Source organism: Pristiophorus japonicus, chromosome 20 (assembly GCF_044704955.1).
Source record: "Pristiophorus japonicus isolate sPriJap1 chromosome 20, sPriJap1.hap1, whole genome shotgun sequence".
Taxonomy (NCBI): domain Eukaryota; kingdom Metazoa; phylum Chordata; class Chondrichthyes; family Pristiophoridae; genus Pristiophorus; species Pristiophorus japonicus.
Window position 1 is genome coordinate 59540279 of NC_091996.1, and position 20715 is coordinate 59560993.

Below are 20715 nucleotides of genomic sequence, written 5' to 3' on the forward strand. Positions count from 1 at the left end.
CTCAACCATTATTAATCTTTGGGAAAAGGAGTGGCAGGCACTCGTAGGATATAGACCAGTTGGAATGGCCTGCTCTGTGCTGTAAATTCTATGTCAATATTTCCTGCCAAGTAGCTCCCACCGCAACCTCTTACAAAATGAAAATGTTCAAAATGATTCTACTTGAACACGTCGTCACTCGTGCCCTTCCTCCCTTACCCCTCACTCTCTCCCCTCTGGTCCCTTTTCTTCCTGAAGACATTGACCTCTTAATGGGATATGGTCACCCCGGTTTTGGACACCCTCTATTATCTTGCCACCAATCCACTCTTTATCCATCAGCCTCAACAGACCATTTGATCGCACACTCTTGCCAACCAGGGCTGCTGTGCAGCCAACAGGAGCAGGAACGCTGGTTGATTTTCCCCTCCAGAAATCAGGGACACAGAGATTATGTCCACATAGCCACCACAGCAGAGTCTGGGGATTGAATCTGAAGAGGCCTTCCTGCTCAGCATGCTGAGTTACCCACTATAAACTCACTAAACTATCGTGGCATTATGAGCATGTTTGATAATTCCATAATTAACAGTTTTCCGGGAAGATCGGTAACCGGAGGACACAGGTTTAAGATAATTGGCAAAATATCCAGGAGGATAAGGATGAAAATTCCTTATGAGGTGAATTATTACAATCTAGAAAGCACCGCCTGAAAGGGTGGTGGAAGCAGATTCATTAATAACTTTCAAAAGGGAACTGGATAAATACTTGTAAAGGAAAAAGCTGCAGGGCTATGGGACTAACTGACAGCTCTTTCAAAGAGACGGCACAGGCACGGTGGGCCAAGTGGCCTCCTTCTGTGCTACATGATTCGATAAGATGGAGCTCTATTCACATAAAATGGGTTTGGTTCCTGCAGCGTACATTTTGCGGGATCAAGGACCCTTGAATAAATTGCAAAAAATAAACATTTCCACATTATCGGTACAGGAGAAAAACAGGAAGTGCTACAAATAGACAACAGCTCCATCAACATCTGAAAGGAGAAGACTGGTTATCATGGATTTTGCAGGGTCTCCACCTGAGTCAAACACCTTTGCTATTTTCAGATGCTAATGGGCCTGTTTTTGCAGGATTTTTCAGGTTGTTTTAAGTATGAAAAGAAAGACACATTGCAGCACCAGAGTGTAAATTGGAGCAACTGGGAATCCCACTGGTGGAGCTGCAGAATTATCCGTAATAACACCTCGATCAGGTTTGTGAAATAGCCAGAGCAATAAAATCCAACGTGTTGATCTCGGCACATCACCCACAACCTCCTCAACGTGGTGCCTTGTACATGCTACCCATCAACTGCAGCTTGATAAAGGACGAATGTGCAAGAGGTTTTGCTCTGGCTAGTATTAAAGATACTTATCACAATAAAAGTACAAGACTGTAAACTATATCTTTCCATTTCATGTGTTCCTATTGCATTCTGTTTATTGAAATATAATTTGAAAAGTTGAGAAAGAATTCCTGCCTAACTGGGAAATAAAGACAACGGTACAAAATATGTTGCCAGATTCAAGTCGCATGTAAGTAAAGTGAAAATTTGTTTGCTGTGTAATGACCGAGTTTTACAGGATGGAGCATTCTTTTCACCAACAACTTGCACTTATACACAAAGCTGAGGGTTCAAGTCGCACATTTGGGAGGCTTGAGCATAAAATGTAGGTTGACACTCCAGTACAGTACTGAGCGAGTGCTGCATTGTCGAAGGTGCCGTCTTTCAGATGTGACATTAAACCAAAGCCCATTTGCTCGCTCAGGTGGATGGAAATAATCCCATGGCATTATTCGAAGAAGAGCAGGGAAGGTCTTCCCAGTGTCCTGGGGCCAATATTCAGCCCTGAACCAATATCACTGAGAGATATTATCTGGTCATTTATCTCATTGCTGTTCGTGGAAGTTTACTGGCCACAAATTGGCTGCCGTGTTTCCTACATTATAACAGTGACTACACTTCAAAAGTATTACATTGGCTGTAAAGCACTTTGGGACGTCCCGAGGCCATGGACGATGCTATATAAATGCAAGCTCTTTCTTTATATAGTGCTTTTAACACGGAAATTCTGTTGTGGTAGAAAACTCTGTCGCCAATAGTGGAGCACGGGTGGGGTGGGGGGGTGGAGAGGAAGGTGAAAGACTGGACTCGAGTGTAGGCAGCAGGGTGAAGTATGCAAGCTGGGACACATGGCTGAAGGAGGTTGCAGAGATAAAAGGAGGAAAGACTGCAGAAGAAATTGGAACTGTGAAGGACCTTTGACAAGGTGCCACATAAAAGGTTACTGCACAAGATAAAAGTTTACAGGGTTGGGGGTAATATATTAGCATGGATAGAGGATTGGCTAACTAACAGAAAACAGAGAGTCAGGATAAATGGTTCATTCTCGGGTTGGCAACCAGTAACCACTGGTGCCGTAGGGATCAGTGCTGGGACCCCAACTATTTACAATCTATATTAACGACTTGGAAGAGGGACTGAGTGTAACGTAGCCAAGTTTTCTGATGATACATTGCTTTTCCTCCCATCTTTGTATGAGAAGGACACAAAAAATCTGCAAAATGACAGATAGGCTAAGTGAGTGGGCAAAGATTTGGCAGATGGAGTACAATGTTGGAAAGTGTGAGGTCATGCACTTTGGCAGAAAAAAATCAAAGAGCAAGTTATTGTTTAAATGGAGAAAGATTGCAAAGTGCTGCAGTACAGCGGGACCTGGGGGTACTTGTGCATGAAACACAAAATGATAGTATGCAGGTACAGCAAATGATCAGGAAGGCCAATGGTATCTTGGCCTTTATTGCAATGGGGATGGAGTATAAAAGCAGGGAAGTCTTGCCGCAGCTATACAAGGTATTGGTGAGGCCACACCTGGAATACTGCATGCAATTTTGGTTTCCATATTGACGAAAGGATATACTGACTTTAGAGGCAGTTCAGAGAAGGTTCACTAGGTTGATTCCAGGGATGAGGGGGTTGACTTATGAGGAAAGGCTGAGTAGGTTGGGCCTCTACTCATTGGAATTCAGAAGAATGAGAGGTGATCTTATCGAAACGTACAAGATTATGAGGGGGCTTGTCAAGTTGGATGCAGAGAGGATGTTTCCACTGATGGGGGAGACTAGAACTAGAGGGCATGATCTTAGAATAAGGGGCCATCCATTTAAAACAGAGATGAGGAGAAATTTCTTCTGAGGGTTGTAAATCTATGGAATTCGCTGCTTCAGAGAGCTGTGGAAGCTGGGACATCGAATAAATTTAAGACAGAAATAGACAGTTTCTTAAGTGATAAGGGGATAAGGGGTTATGGGGAACGAGCGAGGAAGTGGAGCTGAGTCCATGATCAGATCAGCCATGATATTGAAAGGCGGAACAGGCTTAAGGCCTACTCCTGTTCCTATTTCTTATGTTATGTTCGAAAATAAATAGTGTGGGATGGGGGGGGGGGGTGATGGAAAGGAGCCAACAGAGGTTGCCAAGGACAGGTGTTGCTAGGCAAGCAGAACTTAGCGTAGCACAAGATACTGGCAGTAGCGTTTTGGATGAGTTGGGATTATTTTTGTATTAGCCCCTATATCAGGATCACCGAAACAATAAAAACAATGTTGATTCTTCCACGTCATCACATATATATTATATATATACATACATATATAAAAAATCAGTCCGATTACAATCGTTGAGTCAGGTAACAAGACTGTTTGGAGGGCTTTCAGAATGAAATAAGTAAATTATTAAGTGCGAAATGCAAAGCCATTGCATTTCTTCTTGGACGCAATTCTCAATTGAAGACCGCATTAATACAATTCCAAAAAGATTTCTGAGAAAACAATAAATTTTTTAGTGAAACATTACAACAGATATGCTTCTTTATTCTGCTTTATACACACAGCTCACAGGTTACGCTTATTGTAATCTATATCAATGATTTAGATGAAGGGACCGAATGCAATGTATCGAAGTTTGCTGATGATACAAAGCTAGGTAGCAAAGTAAGCTGTGAGAAGGACGCAAAGAGATTACAAAGGCGCACAGACAGATTCAGTGAGTGGGCAAGACGACGGCAGGTGGAGTATAATGTGGAGAAATGTAAAATTATCTACTTTGGTAGGGAAAATAAAAAGCATTTTTTTTAATAAAAAGGTGAGACACATTGTTGATATTCAGAGGTATTTTGATGTCCTTGTACACGAATCACAGAAAGTTAACATACAGGTACAGCAAACAATTAGGAAAGCAAATTATGTTAGCCTTTATTGCAAGGGTGTTGGCGTATAAGAGCAAGTCTTGCTGCAATTATATCGGGCTTTGGTGAGACCACACCTGGAATATTGTGTACAGTTTTGGTCTCCTTACCCAAGGAAGGATATACTTGTCTTTGAGGGAGTGCAACAAAGGTTCACTAGATTGATTCCTGAGATGAGAGAGTTGTCCTATGAGGAGAATTTGAGTAGAGTGAGCTTATATTCTCTGTAGTTTCGAAGAATGAGAGAGGATCTCATTGAAACATATAAAATTCTTAGAGGGCTTGATAGGGTAGATGCTGTGAGGCTGTTTCTCTTGGCTGGAGAGTCTCCAACTAAGGGCCATAGTCTCAAGATAAGGGGTCGGCCATTTAGGACTGAGAAGAGGAGAAATTTCTTCACTCAGAAGGTTGTGAATCTTTGGAATTCTGTACCTCAGAGGGCTGTGGATGCCCAGTCGTTGAGTATATTCAAGGCTGAGATCAATAAATTTCTGAACACTAAGGGAATCAAAAGATATGGAGATAGGATGAGAAAGTGGGGCTGAGGCAGAACATCAGCCATGATCTTATTGAATGGCAGGACAGGCTCAAGGGGCTGTAGGGCCTATTCCTGCTCCTATTTCTAATGTTGTTATGCTGTATTTAGAACTAGAGCACCAAAAGAAGTATTTATACAAACGGGCTGATAATAATGTGTGTACAGCTTTTCTGGGTTGTTGGCTGAACTGATGACCACAATTTCAAAAGAAAACACAATCAGTTGACACTATCGTGATCATCGCTGGATCTAATTGTTCCCTTTGGACCGCAGTGACCCACAGACCAAACCTCCATCATCCCTCGCAATACGGGATGTTGGAAAGTGGCTGATAAATAAGGGGTCCCAAATGTTGGCCGTGCATGTACAGTTTCGCAATACCACAGGCACAGGGATGAAGAGAAGCAGAATACAGGTAACAACTGAAAGACTGAGCAGTTTTATTCACCGAGCAGATGAAATGCTGCCAACAAAAAAGGGACATTATGCAGCCTTGCTGTCTCATGGCTTTGGCCCATGAGAAGTCTGCTAGATAATCAGATTGAACCATAATTGGAGTGAGGTTGGTTGTGGATCCACTGTATTTCTATCTATTTCAAAGAAGAGCAGGGGCATTCTCCCCGGTGTCCTGGCCAATACTTATGCCTCAGCCAACACCTAAAAGAAATTATCTGGTCATTATCACATTACTGTTTATGGGAGCTTGCTGTGCGCAAATTGGCTGCCCCATTTCCTAAATCGTTACAGTGACTACACTTCAAAAAATACTTAATTGGCTGTAACGTCTTGAGGTCGTGAAAGGCACTATATAAATGCAAGTCTTTTTTACTTACTGTTGGGGATTTTCTTTCTGTAATGCTAATTCACCAAAGTTTTGTGCAGCTAACTACCCACATGGATATATGACCTATCCACTTCTCTTTGGCTGTGATTGAAAGTATTCATACAACTGCCATGGGATCTTTTATATCCGCGGGTAGACAGGGCCCCAGTTTAACATCCCATCCGAAGGATGGACCTCCGACAGTGCAGCACACCCTCAGTACTGCACTGGAGTGTCAGCCTAGATGTTGTACTCGAGTCCCTGGAGTGAGACTTGAACCCAGAGGCAAGAGTGCTACCCACTGGGCCACCGTGGACACTACTATATATCGTGCATTGATGGGCTTTAACTGCTATAGGTGTTGGAGGAGGGCTGGAATTAAACTCGCAATGGCTTCAGAGTTTCTCATTGTTACATGAAAGCAACTTGTAACATTAAACCAACGGAAAAATGACACAGAGAATCTCTTAATTTTTATGGTTGGATTTCTTAAACCACAAACTCTGTTCCACTAGGTGCATTGGCCTCAGATGCAATTTAGTATTTGCACTGTCCCCCAAATGAGCAGAGATATCCTCAATCTGAAATGTTGGGCAGAATAAAACAACGCCAATTACAGGCAACTGGGCCGATATCACTCCAATAGCCTTTCCATAAGAGAATGAAATAGAACTTGCAGGAATTAGGTGCAACACAGTTTTTCAGTCTTCCCCTTCCATTTAATTCTACAGAGTATTGTAACATTCAAGGAGACCAAGTGTGTTGGTGCTAAAGAAAAGAAAGAATGTGTATTCATATAGCGCCTTTCACAACCTCAGGACGTCCTAAAGTGCTTGACAGCCAATAATGTACTTTTTGAAGTGGGGTTATTGTCATAATGTAGGAAATGTGGGAGCCAACTTGTGCACAACAAGCTCCCACAAACAGCAATGAGATAAATGATCAGGTAATCTATTTTTTGTGAAGTTGGTTGAGGAATTAACGTTGGCCAGGACACAGGGGCAACATCTCTTCTGAAAGACGGAACATCCAACAGTGCAGCACTCCCTCAGCACTGCAGTGCAGTGTCAGCCTGAATTACGTGCTCAAGTCTCTCGAGTGAGGCTTGAACCCACAACCTTCTGCCCAAGAGGTGAGGGTTCGTCCAACTGAGCCACAGCTGAAATAAGGTTCTAACGATAAAGTGGTATAAATCACAAAACAACTGCAAATGAGAGTACAATTTAAAATGAACTTAATTACCATAATGTGCATTGATCCTAGCTGTGAATCCACTACTAACCTGCAGTGTATAGACCGATAAGCCCGTTCAGAAAAAGTGAACAGGAGACATGCAAATAAATAGTGTATAACACAGGACAAATAACTTATGTTCCAATGCAGTATGCGCAGATATTTTGTTGGTCCTGTCCAGTATTATTGGCTGGGAGGTTGGTGCGTGCTGGCTGTGCTACTGCCCCTATGCTTAATATGCCTATTTTGGTGTGATTTATTCTGGAATCGGTATCCAGAATTAATTAAGCCACAATCTCCCTTCTCCCCTTCCCTATTTCCAAAGATAAAATACTGAAATGTTCGACATACACTATCCTGAGTCAGGCCCACTGATCAACAGCTTTTACTATCTCCACATCCTGAAAAATACTTAGAGACTTCCTTTATTGCCAAACTAGATTTCATTCTCTGTAGAGATGCAATTTGGTGATGCTAAGGATAGACATATACACACACACGTTGGCCCAATACAGATTTAACACAATATCCACTGGTATACGGGTTCAGCACTTGTCTGATGAAACATTGTAAACCTGAGAATGAGTTAATACCAAAGTCTCGGGCAAGACTGCAGAATCATTCAAAGCACCTGTGACCCTGTAACACTAGTATAGGTCCAGTTACTAGTCCATCAGTAGATGATAGGCAGACGTGCTCAAACAAGCATCGTAGCCAAATCTGACCATTGAAAATCCGTTCATTTTTTTTTTTAAGTTGAGGACGATTTGCAAGCGCACTCTCAGTATTCCCAAGCTTTGCATCAACCAAACACATACAATAATGCTGAACAATGTGCGTAGTAAAAAAAAACACACGCAATTGTGTGTTAGTCTCGGCTCTACCACAATGTAACTAACGGTAAACTGAATATATTTGCCTTTTCCAGGCCCAATAGACAGCCGGAGAACTTCGGGTCCAAGGCACATAATAAGGAACTCCTGCATCAAGATTTCAATCAAACCATCGATCCCTTAAGAGACTGCACATCCTGTCATAACAAAACACCCCCTCCTCCCGGAACCTGACACCACCAACATAACAACAACCAGGAAAGCTGGTGTGTGAGCGGGTGCAGGGTGCAGCCGGCGGAATGAATGTGCCTCCTTCCTTCCCCACTCTGTGTATCTGGCGGGTCGCTCACTGGCTCGCTCACTCACCGGACTCCGGCGCTTCAGCGTGATGTTCTTCCACAGGAGCAGATGCAGCTGGTGCAAGAAGCCCATGGCTGCGGACTGGAGACGGACAGGCAGAGAGAGAGGGAGAGCGAACAAGGCTACCGGCGGGCTCCCCTATCTTACACTCGGCGTCCTCTGACAGACAGCGGCGGCTCCCCCAGCCCGCTCGTCATTATCGCCACCGCCATCGCCGGGGGCCAAACACAAAGCGGGCTCGCGGCTCTCGGCGCAGCGTAGCTGGAACCCGGCGTCAGCTGGAGAGCTGCCGGTGCGCGTCCCCGCTCCTCCTCGCGCGCTCCCGCCTCCCCGCTCCTCCTCGTCACACCGACGTTCGCGCAGAGCCACACGATCTGGATCTCTCCCAATCTCTGCTGAATTAAACAAAAACTCAATGCATTTTATATATTTTAGGGGGAATAGATCATATTCTGTGTATGTATATAATATGTGTTTATATATATATGTGTATGCATGTGTATATATATGTGTATGCATGTGTATATATATGTGTATGCATGTGTATATATATATGTATGTGTGTGTGTTTGTGTTTATACATGTGTGTTTGTGTTTATGTGTATATGTATGTTTATATTTGTGTTTATATATATTATATATATGTGTGTTTGTTTATGTGTTTATATATATATGTGTGTGTGTGTTTATATTTGTGTGTGTGTGTGTTTATACATATGTGTGTTTGTGTTTATGTGTGTATGAATGCTCATATATATATATATTTGTGTTTATGTGTATATATATATTATATATGTGTGTGTTTGTTTATGTGTTTATATATGTGTGTGTGTTTATGTTTATGTGTGTATGTATGCTCATATATATGGTATTTGTGTTTATGTGTATATATATATTATATATGTGTGTGTTTGTTTATGTGTTTATATATGTGTGTGTGTGAGTGAGTGTGTCTGTTGATATATATGTCAGCCATGGCTCAGTGGGTAGCACTCTCGTCTCTGAGTCAGAAGGTTGTGGGTTCAGGTCCCAATCCAGGGTGCACTCTAGGCTGACACTCCAGTGCAGTAGTGAGGGGGTGCCGCACTGTCAGAGGTGCTGTTAAAATGAGGTTGCGTCTGCTCTCTCATATGGATGTAAAAGATCCTAAAGCACTATTTTGAAGAAGAGCAGAGGAGTTATCCCCAGTGTCCTGGCCAATATTTATCCCTCAGTCAACATAACAAAAACAGATGTGGTCATTATCACATTACATTGCTGTTTGTGGGAGCTTGCTGTGCGCAAATTGGCTGCTGCATTTCCTACATAACAACAGTGAATATATGTATACCTGTGGATATTATATATTTACACAAATTATGTATATATAGTCAAAATAGAATTGCAATCAACATTGCAACTAACCCACAAGTGTCTCCACTCCTGAACACAAGAAATGCTGGAAGATTTTCTATTTATTTCTAGAGAGCTTGAGCACCTTGTTGGGGTACAGTTCCAGCAATGCCAGGAATGCTCTTAATACCTTGTGAAAGTGGCCACTGTGAACGTTAGCATTGGTACAAGTGGGAGAGATCCAGTCATTAACACTAGGAGCTGTAATGCAGTCCAATCTGAGTGGCTGGATCAAAGTTTGTGGTGACTGATGGGGTGTCTCCTGGGAGAATGGGAAATTTGAATCCAGTGAATTAAGTACAAACGCAGAGAGCAAGCCACTATCCGAACGTTTGGGCATTGAGCCTTTCCTGACTCATCTACCCCAAATAAACCAAAGGCAACCAGAAATCATCACCAATGCCCCACTTGCCTGCATTTGCAGCCAGTGAAATAGGCATGTTCAAATTTCCTGTGCTCTAGAAACCTTAGCTCCCAGCTGAAATAGCTGAAAATTTCAATTCATCTAGCTAGCTGACAAAATATTCTTGCATGTCGAGACAATTAACACACTACAAATGCCTTTTTCACAATAAATGAAGATGATTCCTTTGCTAGCAAAAAAGAAGCAAGGAAGGAAAGGATTTGTATTTATATACAGGGTAGCACCTTTCAAGAACTCAGGAAGTCCCCAAGCACATTACAGCTGATTTTGAAGTATAGTCACTTGTGTAAAGTGGGGAAATGCGACAGTTATTTTGCACACAGCAAGATCTCACAAACAGCCATGAGATAAAGGACCAGATAATCTGTTTTTTGGTCTTGGTTGAGGGATAAATATTGGCTAGAACAACGGGAGAACTCCCCCACTCTTCTTCGAATAACCATGAGATCTGAGAGCAGACAGGGCCTCAGTTTAACGCAGTTCTCACAATATAAATACAAGGTGTCGGTATAGGGGCATTACTCTCCCATCATCCGACTTCAGAATTGGCAAATGGAAAAGTACCTTTGGCTGCTGGTGTTGTGATATCCTTGCTGTATACATTGCAAGAGGAAATTCCAGAGCATTGGGAGCAACCAACGATTGCGTATACAGTTCACCAGTAGCTGTGTAGTGCAATAGCATCTTTTATGTCCACCTGAGAGGAAAGACGGAGCCTCAGTTTAACATCTCATTCAAAAGACAGCACTTCTGACAGTACTGCACTGAACAATTGGCAGAAAGATAGCAGAAAGAACCACATTTAGATCCAGAGGGCCACAAGAATTATGAAAGGAAGAATTTTGGAATTTATAATTCAACAGAAACTTGCATTAATATAGCGCCTTTAATGTAGAAAAACATCCCAAGGTACTTCACGGAAGCATAACCAAGCAAAAATGGATGTCGAGCCAAAGAAGGAGATATTAGGAGGGGTACCCAAAGGTTTGATCAAAGAGGTGGGTTTTAACAAGGGCCTTAAAGGAGGAGAGCAAGGTGGACAGGTTTAGGGAGGGAATTCCAGAGCTAAACAGCTGAAGGCACAGCCACCAATGCTGTGGAGAAGGGAGTGGGGAATGTGTAAGAGGCCAGAGTTGAAGGAACATAGACTTCTCGGTGCATTGTAAGGTTGGAGGAGGTTACGGAGATATGAAGAGATTTGAACACGAGGATGATAATTTTAAATTGAAAATGATTAAAAAAAACACAAGCCACAGTAGGTCAGCAAGGATAGGGGTTATGGGTGAGCTCGACTTGGTGCAGGGTAGGTTACAGGCTGCAGAATTTTGGTTGAGCTGAAGCTTACAGAGGGTTGAAGATGGAAGATGGACCAGGAGGGCATTGGGATAGTCAATAGCAAAATACTGCGGATGTTGGAAATCTGAAATAAAAACAAAAAATGCTGGAAGTACTCAGCAGATCAGGCAGCATCTGTGGAGAGAGAAACAGAGTTAACATCTCAGGTTGATGACCGTTCATCAGAATAGTCAAGATGGCAAAGGCACGGATGAGGTTTTTGACATAGGATAAACTGGCTTTATGGCAAACCGGGAGATTTCCCAAGTGCCCCTGTGAATGATTCCGTAGCACTGTAATATCATCCAGCTCCCAACCCCCACCATCCCACCCTTCACTTTTTCTGTTTGAATCGCAAAGATGCCGCAGCTACACAAAACCCTGGTTAGACCACACCTGGAGTACTGTGAGCAGTTCTGGGCACCACACCTTTCAAAGGATATATTGGCCTTGGAGAGAGTGCAGCATAGGTTTACCAGAATGATACCCGGACTTCAAGGGTTAAGTTACAAAAAGTGGTTACACAAATTAGGGTTACATTCCCTAGAATTTAGAAGGTTAAGGGGTGATCTGATCAAAGTTTTCAGGATATTTAGAGGAACAGATAGTGTAGATAGAAACTATTTCCGCTGGTTAGGGATTCTAGGATTAGGGGGCTTAGTTTAAAAAATAGAGCCAGACCTGTCAGGAGTGAAATTAGGAAACACTTCTATAAACAAAGAGTTGTAGAAGTTTGGAACTCAATTCCACAAAGTGGCTATTGATGATAGATTTTATAGCGGAGATTGATAGCTTTTTGTCAACCAAAGGTATTAAGAGATATGGGCCAAATGCGGGTATATGGAGATAGATCGCAGATCAGCCATGATCCCATTGAATGACAGAACAGGCTGAATGGCCTACTCCTGTTCCTATGTTCCTATGTTCCTAAAGAATCTCACGTCAGGGAAGTCAGTCTGCCCCTGGTTTCACAGCAGACAGGGTGAGGTGGATGCAGAGGCTGGCGATGATACAGATGGTTTCTGTTCTGAAGAATACATGGAGCCAGAAGCTCAGCATGGGGTTAAATAGAATGCCAAGGTTGCAAACAGTCTGGTCCAACCTGAGGCATTGCCTGGAAAAGTAGATGGAATTGGTGACAAGGGTATGACGTTTGTGGCAGTGGCCGAAGATATTGGCTCAAGTCTTCCCAATTGCAGGAAATTGCAGCTTATCTAAGGCTGGATTATGGAGAAGCAGTCTGACAATACAGAGGCAGTGGAAGGGCTGAGACAGTTTCTAGAGACATAATGATGGATGTCATCAGCGTATGTGTGGAAGCTGACCCTATGATGTTGCCAAGGGGCAGCATGCAGATTAGGATGAACAGTGGGCCAAGAATAGACAGTCGGGGGACTCCAAAGGTAATGGTGCAGAGGCGGGAAGAGAAGCTTTTGTTGGAGATGCACTGGCTGCAATCAGATATGTAAGAGTGGAACTAAATGAGGGCAAGTCCCAGTGAGATGGAGACTTGAGGAGAGGTATTAGAAGAGGATGGTATGGTCAACTGTGCCAAAGGCTGTAGAGAGGTCGATTATGAGGAGGGATAGTGCACCATCATCAAAATCACACAGGATATAGTTTATGACTTTGGTTGGGGTTGTTTCAGTTCTGTGTCAAGGCAGAAACCTGACTGGAGAAAGAAAGACTTGCATTTATTTAGCACCTTTCACAACCTCAGGATGTCCCAAAAGCACTTTTGAAGGTGTAGTCACTGTCGTAATGTAGGAAACACGGCAGCCAACTTGGGCACAGAAAGGTCTCACAAGCAGCAATGAGAAAATGACCAAATTATTTGTTTTTAGTGATGTTGGTTGAGGGGTAAATATTGGCCAGGACACCAAGAAGAACCCCTCTGCTCTTCTTCAAAATAGTGCCAGGAGATCTTTTACATCCAGCTGAGAGGGCAGATGGGCCTCAGTTTAACATGGAGTTGTGGGAAAGACGGTCACAGATTTGGAAGGCAACAACACAGTCACAGACTGTGGAGAGGAAATTAAGATTATTGATGGGGTGATATTTTGCAAGGGCAGAGGAACCAAGGGTGTTTTGAAGAGGGGGCGATGGCGCCAGTTTTGAAAGGGAGTATTCAGTATTATATATCATGGAAATCAGTATTATATCTAATGGAAAGCAATTTACCTGTTAAATACACTCACAATAAAATATATTTCCCTCATATAGAATGATATAAGACGTATTCAGTACTCAGTGAGCCTTAGTCCTTTTGCCCATGATGTTGCCACCTATCAACATGCCTATTTTAAAATAAATCTCATTCCTTACATTTCCAAAACACAACAGCTGTAGCCCCATGGGAACATCTTGTCAAGGAAAGCAAGAAATGAAAAACATACATCATGTGTAAGGTTAGATGGGTTTTTTGAAAGTATCCTTAATTTACATTTGAGGACCAGGGGAAATTTCTTTCAGGAGATTAAACAGATGGGGTATGGTTTTTGTATCTACTCTGTGAAACGAATTGCCTTATTTGGCAATAAAGTTTGTTCTCTTACCATGTTTTCCTATTTACATCTTTTATTGTTTTTTTCCACCTCAATATACCATTCCCCAGAGTACTGGTTCCTCCTTCACAACATCTTTGCATTTCTTTGTAACCTGCCTGCCCCTCTGCTGTTTAATTATAATCAACAATATTTACGTACCTTGTGCTCCTGTGAAAAACATCAGATCTTCAAGAAATCTGCCAAGATATGGAGTTCTGAAGGACTGGCAGATCAGAATCTTTAATGGTACTTTAACTAGTAGAAAATGCTGGAAATCTCAGCAGATCAGGCAGCATCTGTGGAGAGAAACAGAGTTAACGTTTCGGGTCGATAACTGGCGAATGTTTGAAATGAACAAGGAGCACTGAAAGGGGGAGGGGAGGAAAGAACAAAAGGGAAGGTCTGTGATAGAGTGGAAGGCAGTATAGAGGAGATCACATTGTGAGCAGCGAAAACAGTATATTAAGTTGAAAGAAGTACAATTAAATCGCTGTTTCACCTGGAAGGAGTATTTGGGGCCCTGGACAGTGGGAAGGGAGGAGGTAAAAAGGCAGGTGTTGCATCTCCTGCGCTTGCACATGGGAAAAGGAGGGGCTGCTTATGTTGACTGTGGAATGGACTCGTGTGTCGCGGAGGGAGCGGTCCCTTTGGAATGCTGAGAGGGTGGTGGAGGGGAAGATGTGATTAGTGGTGGGATCATGCTGGAGGTGGGATCACGCTGGAGATGGCAGAAATGGCGGAGGATGATCTGTTGAACATGGAGGCTGGTGGGGTGAAAGATGAGGACAAGGAGAACCCTGTCATGGTGCAGCAGAGGGGAGGGGAAGGGGTGAGAGCAGAGGTACGGGAAATAGAATGGATATCTCCAAATACTCCTTCCCTGAGAAACAGCGATTTAATTGTACTTCTTTCAATTTGGTATATTGTATTCGCTGCTCACGATGTAGTCTCCTCTACATTGGGGAGTCCACGTTGTGGAACACCTCCGTTCAGTCCGTAAGTGTGACCCTGAGCTTCCAGTCACCTGTCACATTAATTCTCCGCTCCACTCCCACTCTGATATCTCCGTCCTCGGACTGCTGCACTGTTCCAATGAAGTTCAATGCAAGCTCGAGGAATAGCATCTCATCTTTCGTTTAGGCATTTTACAGCTTTCTGGACTCAACATCGAGTTCAACAATTTCAGAACATAACCTCTGCCCATATTTCGCTCTGATGTATTTTTTCTCTACCTTTGTTTCCCATGGCAGCTGATAATTATACTGCATTCACACCCTATCTAAACAAATCTTATTCTAACTTCTGCTATTACCATCTCAAGTCGGCCCATTATCCCTTTTGTCTCTCAAATCTCCTCTGCCTTCCCCATCACAGACCTTCCCTTTTGTTCTTTCCTCCCCTCCCCCTTTCAGTGCTCCTTCAGAATTTGTTCATTTCGAACATTTGCTGGTTCTGACGAAGGGTCATTGACCCGAAACGTTAACTCTGCTTCTCTCCATAGTTGCTGCCTGACCCACTGAGATTTCCAGCATTTTCTGTTTTTATTTTACATTCCAGCATCTGCAGTATTTTGCTTTTGTACTTTAACAGGTGGTCTTCTCTATGGGTAGAAAGGCCTGAAAGAATTTGAAAATAAATCTCAATGGTTCAGAAAGAACATGCATGAGGATGCTGTAAGAGTCCAGCTAAAACTAGCTGCAGTTTGATGAACCCCAGTGAACAAAGAGCCTTGATAGACCAATATATTCATAGTGCAGAACAATTTTGATAGATACCAGCAATTAGAATCTCAATGCAGTTGAAATGCCAAGAAGGTGCCAGGATAGAAATGGATGGCATCACTTCATTATTTCCTTATTGTCCATCTGAAGCCCAGGATGGATTAAGTTAAATGCTTTCATGAACCAATTCATATTCTCCCTGTTGCTGAACACTATCAAGTAATTCTTGTTGGAAAGTGTAATGTATTTGCTTCATGGGTTCTTTGCTTAAAAATTCATAGCAACACATTGCTATTAAGAACTAGTTGGTTTATTAGCAAAAGGTTTAACAATCACACTACACATTACCAGTTCATCCAACCAGGCTCACAACCACCTACCTATCTCATCGTGTATCGCCTGAACCCAACTGGCTGGGGTTTTATAGAGTCTTGTGAATATCATGTGGCTGGCTAAGCCACTCCCAACTCAACAGCTCTACAACTATTTTAAAGTAGACAGAGAAAGCCGAGTACCGCCTGATTAAAGGAACACTAGAACCCACAAATCACCAACTGTTAAGTGTTAAAGGAAACTTTAACAGATCAAATTAAAATTCTGTTTCCTGCTGTAATGATGCGCTCCAGTCCCTCCAGTGCCCACCTCTCGTGGAAGGCCACGAGCGTACTGGTGGACACCGCGTGCTCCATCTTCAGGGACACCCTGGCGCGAACCTATCCACGGAAGAGAGGCAGGCAGTCGGGCTGAACGACCCCCTCAACCGCCCACTGCCTGGATCAGTTAATGGCCACCTTGGCCATGCCCAGGAGCAATCCTATAAGGAGGCCTTCCAACCTGCCCACTCCCCTCCGTACAGGGTGCCCAAAGATCAGGAGTGTGGGACTGAAGTGCAGCCAAGATTTGAGAAGCAGCCCCTTCAAATAATGGAATACTGGTTGCAACCTCACATACTGAACATAAACATGGAATACGGACTCCTCCAGGCCACAGAAATTGCAGGCGGCCTGGGAGTCCGTGAACCGACTTAAAAACCTATTGCACGGGACTGCCCCATGAACACGCTGAACAGCTCTACAACTATTTTAATGTAAAACTATAAATCAAGTGCCCCCTTATTAAAGCCCACAAATTAACAAATTAAACTTTGGGCATTAAACAAATCAAATTAAAATTTGGTTTCCGGGCGTGATGATACACTCCAGTCCCTTCGGCGCCCACCTCTCGCGGAAGGCCGCAAGCGTACCGGTGGACACTGCGTGCTCCATCTCCAGGACACCCTGGCTCGGATGTAACCGCGGAAGAGAGGCAGGCAGTCGGGCTGAACGACCCCCTCGACCGCCCGCTGCCTGGACCCGTCAATGGCCAGTCAGAATTCAAGGAGCAGCCCTTTCAAATATTGGAAGAGGGGCTGCAACCACACACATTCAACATAAACATGGAAGATGGACTCTTCCAGACTGCAGAGATTGGAGGCGGCCTGGGAGTCCATGAACTGACTTAAAAACCGATTGCACGGGACTGAACAGCTCTACAAACCTACAGATGCATACAGTATAGAAAGTGCATACCATTCAGGCAAGGACAGGATTAGACTTGGCCATGATTCTCCAGTATAGAATAATCTGATTGAGGGAGGTCCTAGAAAGCATGTGCCACCCAAGAGGCCTAGTGGCTTCAGGAGAGGAAGGGAAAAAACTGACAAAACTAGCGCTCCGTTTTTAGTCTCAGTTTCCCAGTACCAGTTGTAGAGACAAACCCTGAACTAATTGAACGGTCATTGTAGACTGCACGTTATTGAAAATAACTCAAAGAGCAAATATGCAATTTGCCTCATGTCGCTAGATTATTCTAATTAGATCTTTAAGGTACAGAAGTAAACAATAAAGATGACTCAAGGTATCAGCAACTTAAGATATAACGAAATGGTTCAGGAAGTTGAGTTTGGTTTCTTTGGAAAAAAGAACTTGAGGTGAGCTTTCAACATTATGAAGGGTAAAAGAATGTTGATCCAGACCGCTTGCTCATGTGGTGAAGGGTTCAAATAGCAAAGGACACTTTAAACTTTAGGAAGATAGGGCTAACAAGGGACATCAGGCAGATTGAATAATAGGATAATAAAGGAATTGAATAAGTTACTAAGGAAGTCCATTGAACACAGAAATCTAAGCTGGCACTCCAGTGCAGTGCTGAGGGATTGCTGCACTGTTGGAGATGCTGTCTTTTGGATGAGACATTAAAGTGAGGCCCCGTCTACTCCCTCAGGTAAAAGATCCCATGACACTATTTTAAAGAAGAGCAGTAGAGATATTCCCAGTGTCCTGGCCAATATTTATCCCTCAATCAACATCACTAAAACAGATTATCTGGACATTATCACATTGCTGTTTATGGGAGTTTGTTATGTGCAAATTGGCTGCAGTGTTTCCTACATTACAACAGTGACTACACTTCAAAAGTACTTCATTGGCTGTAAAGCACTTTGGAATATCATGAAAGGTGCTATATAAATGCAAGTCTTTCTTTTCTTTTTCAGCAACAACTCACATTTAGGGCTGTTAGCTTATAGAATAGACCTACCACTTTAGTCCAATCAATCTTGGCACAGTTGAAGCATTCTGAAAGGAATTGGATGGATTCTTGATTTAGAAAAGAGTAAAGGGACATGGGGCTAGATTTTCCAATTTTTTTGCATGCTTAACGCCCACTTAACATCCATTTTACCGCCGAAATAACGTATAACGCCCATATATCGCCCATTTAGCCACAAAATGGAAACTAATGGGCATTTTTCGGAAACTTATCACCGAGCGTTACTTTCCCCATGTCCGTAATGCCGGGAAAAAATAATACTGCCTGCCCACTTTTTTTGGGCGGAATCATCAGAATGGGCGAAATCAATGCCCATAATATCGGCCAGTGTTAGTTTCCACACGGAATTAATGCCAAGATTCAGTAATACCACCCACTTTTTTTGTCGTAAAGATAATTTTTGCCGAAACTAACGGCCAGGAGATCGCACAGCGTCACCTAGCATACATATCACTCACAATATCGCTCGCCTAAAAAAACGCCCAGAAAAAGTGGAACTAACCGGAACTAATCACAGCGTTATGGACGCCATGTTCTACATCACATGTTGCAACTTTAAAAGGCTGCTCTGCTTCAACCTCGGGGGAGTTTAAATGTACTCTGGAGGTCGTTGGAGTTGATGTGAACATTTGTACAAACGCTCGGTGATAAGTGATAATCTGGAGAAACCTAAAGCCCTCTCACTCTGTGCCTCCCTGGTCATAGGGAAGCTGATCAAGTCCCTCCTGCATGCGTACAGGACTTCAGTGACCTGTCTAATGCAGCAATGTGTGGCATGCTGAGACAGACCGCAAATGTTGCCATAACAAACTCCCATAAACAGCAATGTGATAATGTTGCTATGTGCCAGGGCTCTAGGTTTCTCCAGATTTGCAAACTTTCCCAAGGTGCAGGGAGCAATAGACTGTATGCACATCGTGATGCAGGCACCTTTTCAGGATGCAGAGGTTTTCATGAACCGTAAGGGATTCCACTCCCTGAGTGTCCAACTCGTTGTCGACCACCAGCAAATTATAATGGCAGTGAATGCTAAATTTCCAGGCAACATCCATGATGCTCACATCCTGCATGAGAGCACTGTATTTGACTTGTTTAACACTCAGCCACAAGGTCAATGCTGGATGCTTGGTGACAAAGGATATGGCCTCGCCACCTGGCTGATGACCTCCCTGCATGACATCCACACCTAAGCCGAGAGGTAATACAACGAGAGCCATAGAGCCACTCGTAATATCATGGAGAAAACCATTGGAGTGATTAAGCTGCGCGTTAGATGCCTGGACCACTCAGGAGGCGAGCTCCAATACCACCCTGAGCAGGTAGCTCAATTCATGGTGGTGTGCTCCATGCTGCACAACTTGGCTATCAGGAGGGGGCAAGAATTGCCTGAAGAGTCTGACAGTCCACCTCACCAGAGAGAGGAAGAGGAGGACAATGAGGCCGACGCTGACATCGGCCCAGACAATCAGGCTGATGCTGAAGCCATGCCCCCGCCCCCCTGTAGACTGCATGAAAGGGCCCATGGTGGCATCATAGCTGCAAGAGCCTTGCGTCAGAAGTTCATCAATGAGCGCTTTGCCTGAAAGAACGTTGGTGTTATTTACAAGGTTGACACAGTGCTGGGTGTACAGGTCATACATCAATGGTTGGCATCACCTTGGTGACAGTTAAAGTTTAAGTTAATGGAAGTTAAGTGTAATTATACCCTTTGATGTTAAGGATTCACCAGTGTGTAACAGTGCAGCTATCTGAGCCAATGTGCAACAAGGTTTTATTAAATAAAACACATTTAAATCGAACATTTGTCTGAAATCATCAGTATTTCTGTAAAAAATAACCCTCCCACCCTCCCCCCCGCCACTTCTCCTCCCCACCTCTATCTCTTTCCCTCCTGACTCCAATCCGCCTGGTCGAGGAGCTCCTGAGGCGATGCTTCATTGGGGGATAGGGAGGGGGAACCTGTGGGAGATGACGGCCAAACCGGTGCTTGGACGGATATGGGAGAGGATGGTCCCGAGGTGAGAATGTGCTCTGAGCCAGAAGCAAGATGTTGCTCCTGGCTCTCATGTGTGGTTGGCAATGGGGATGCGGCACCTTGGGGTGCAGTGCCATGCTCCGGGACCACTGGGAGCCCTCTGCCACCAGTGTTCCTGGCTACCAGTTCCAGGGCCTCCACCATCCCTTCCATGTTATATCTTATTTGTTAGACAAAAGCTCGATGCCAACTATGTTCTTGGTGCTTAGTAGGCTTTTTGCTGCTGGTGAATCTCTCTCGTGCCTCCCACAACAGCCAAACAAGCACACACCACAGCCACATATGCTTTCAGTCCCTCTGAGCTCCCTCTCTCTCTGTCACCTCTTCTGCGCATGTCATGATGATCTTTGACCTCCTGAATCACGAGAATCGAGCATTGCCATGCCGTTGCTAAGGACGGCGACACTTTACGGCAGAAGGTCAGAGAAATTTAAAGGTATCGCCCATTTCATATCGCTCGTGGTAACGCCCAATTTCAACAATGGAGACTAGATGCTTTGAGAATGGGCGAGAAGCTGGCGATCTGAAAACCCATTTTTATCGCCCACGCCAGAAATAATACCCATTTTTGGACGATATGCACAAAAGTGTAAAATCTACCCCATGGTTTCGGATTGG

General features: G+C 43.7%; 1 protein-coding gene across 3 annotated transcripts in view; it reads right to left on the minus strand.

The window, feature by feature from the left end:
• abca2 (ATP-binding cassette, sub-family A (ABC1), member 2) overlaps positions 1 to 8357 on the minus strand; it is a 592651-nt gene extending 584294 nt beyond the window's left edge. For all 3 annotated transcript variants that reach the window (XM_070862856.1, XM_070862855.1, XM_070862857.1), the window contains exon 1: positions 8062 to 8357. In XM_070862856.1, the coding sequence (XP_070718957.1) occupies positions 8062 to 8127 (66 nt within the window). In that variant the 5' untranslated portion in view covers positions 8128 to 8357. The remainder of the gene's footprint in view (positions 1 to 8061) is intronic.
• Between the last annotated feature and the right edge of the window lie 12358 nt (positions 8358 to 20715).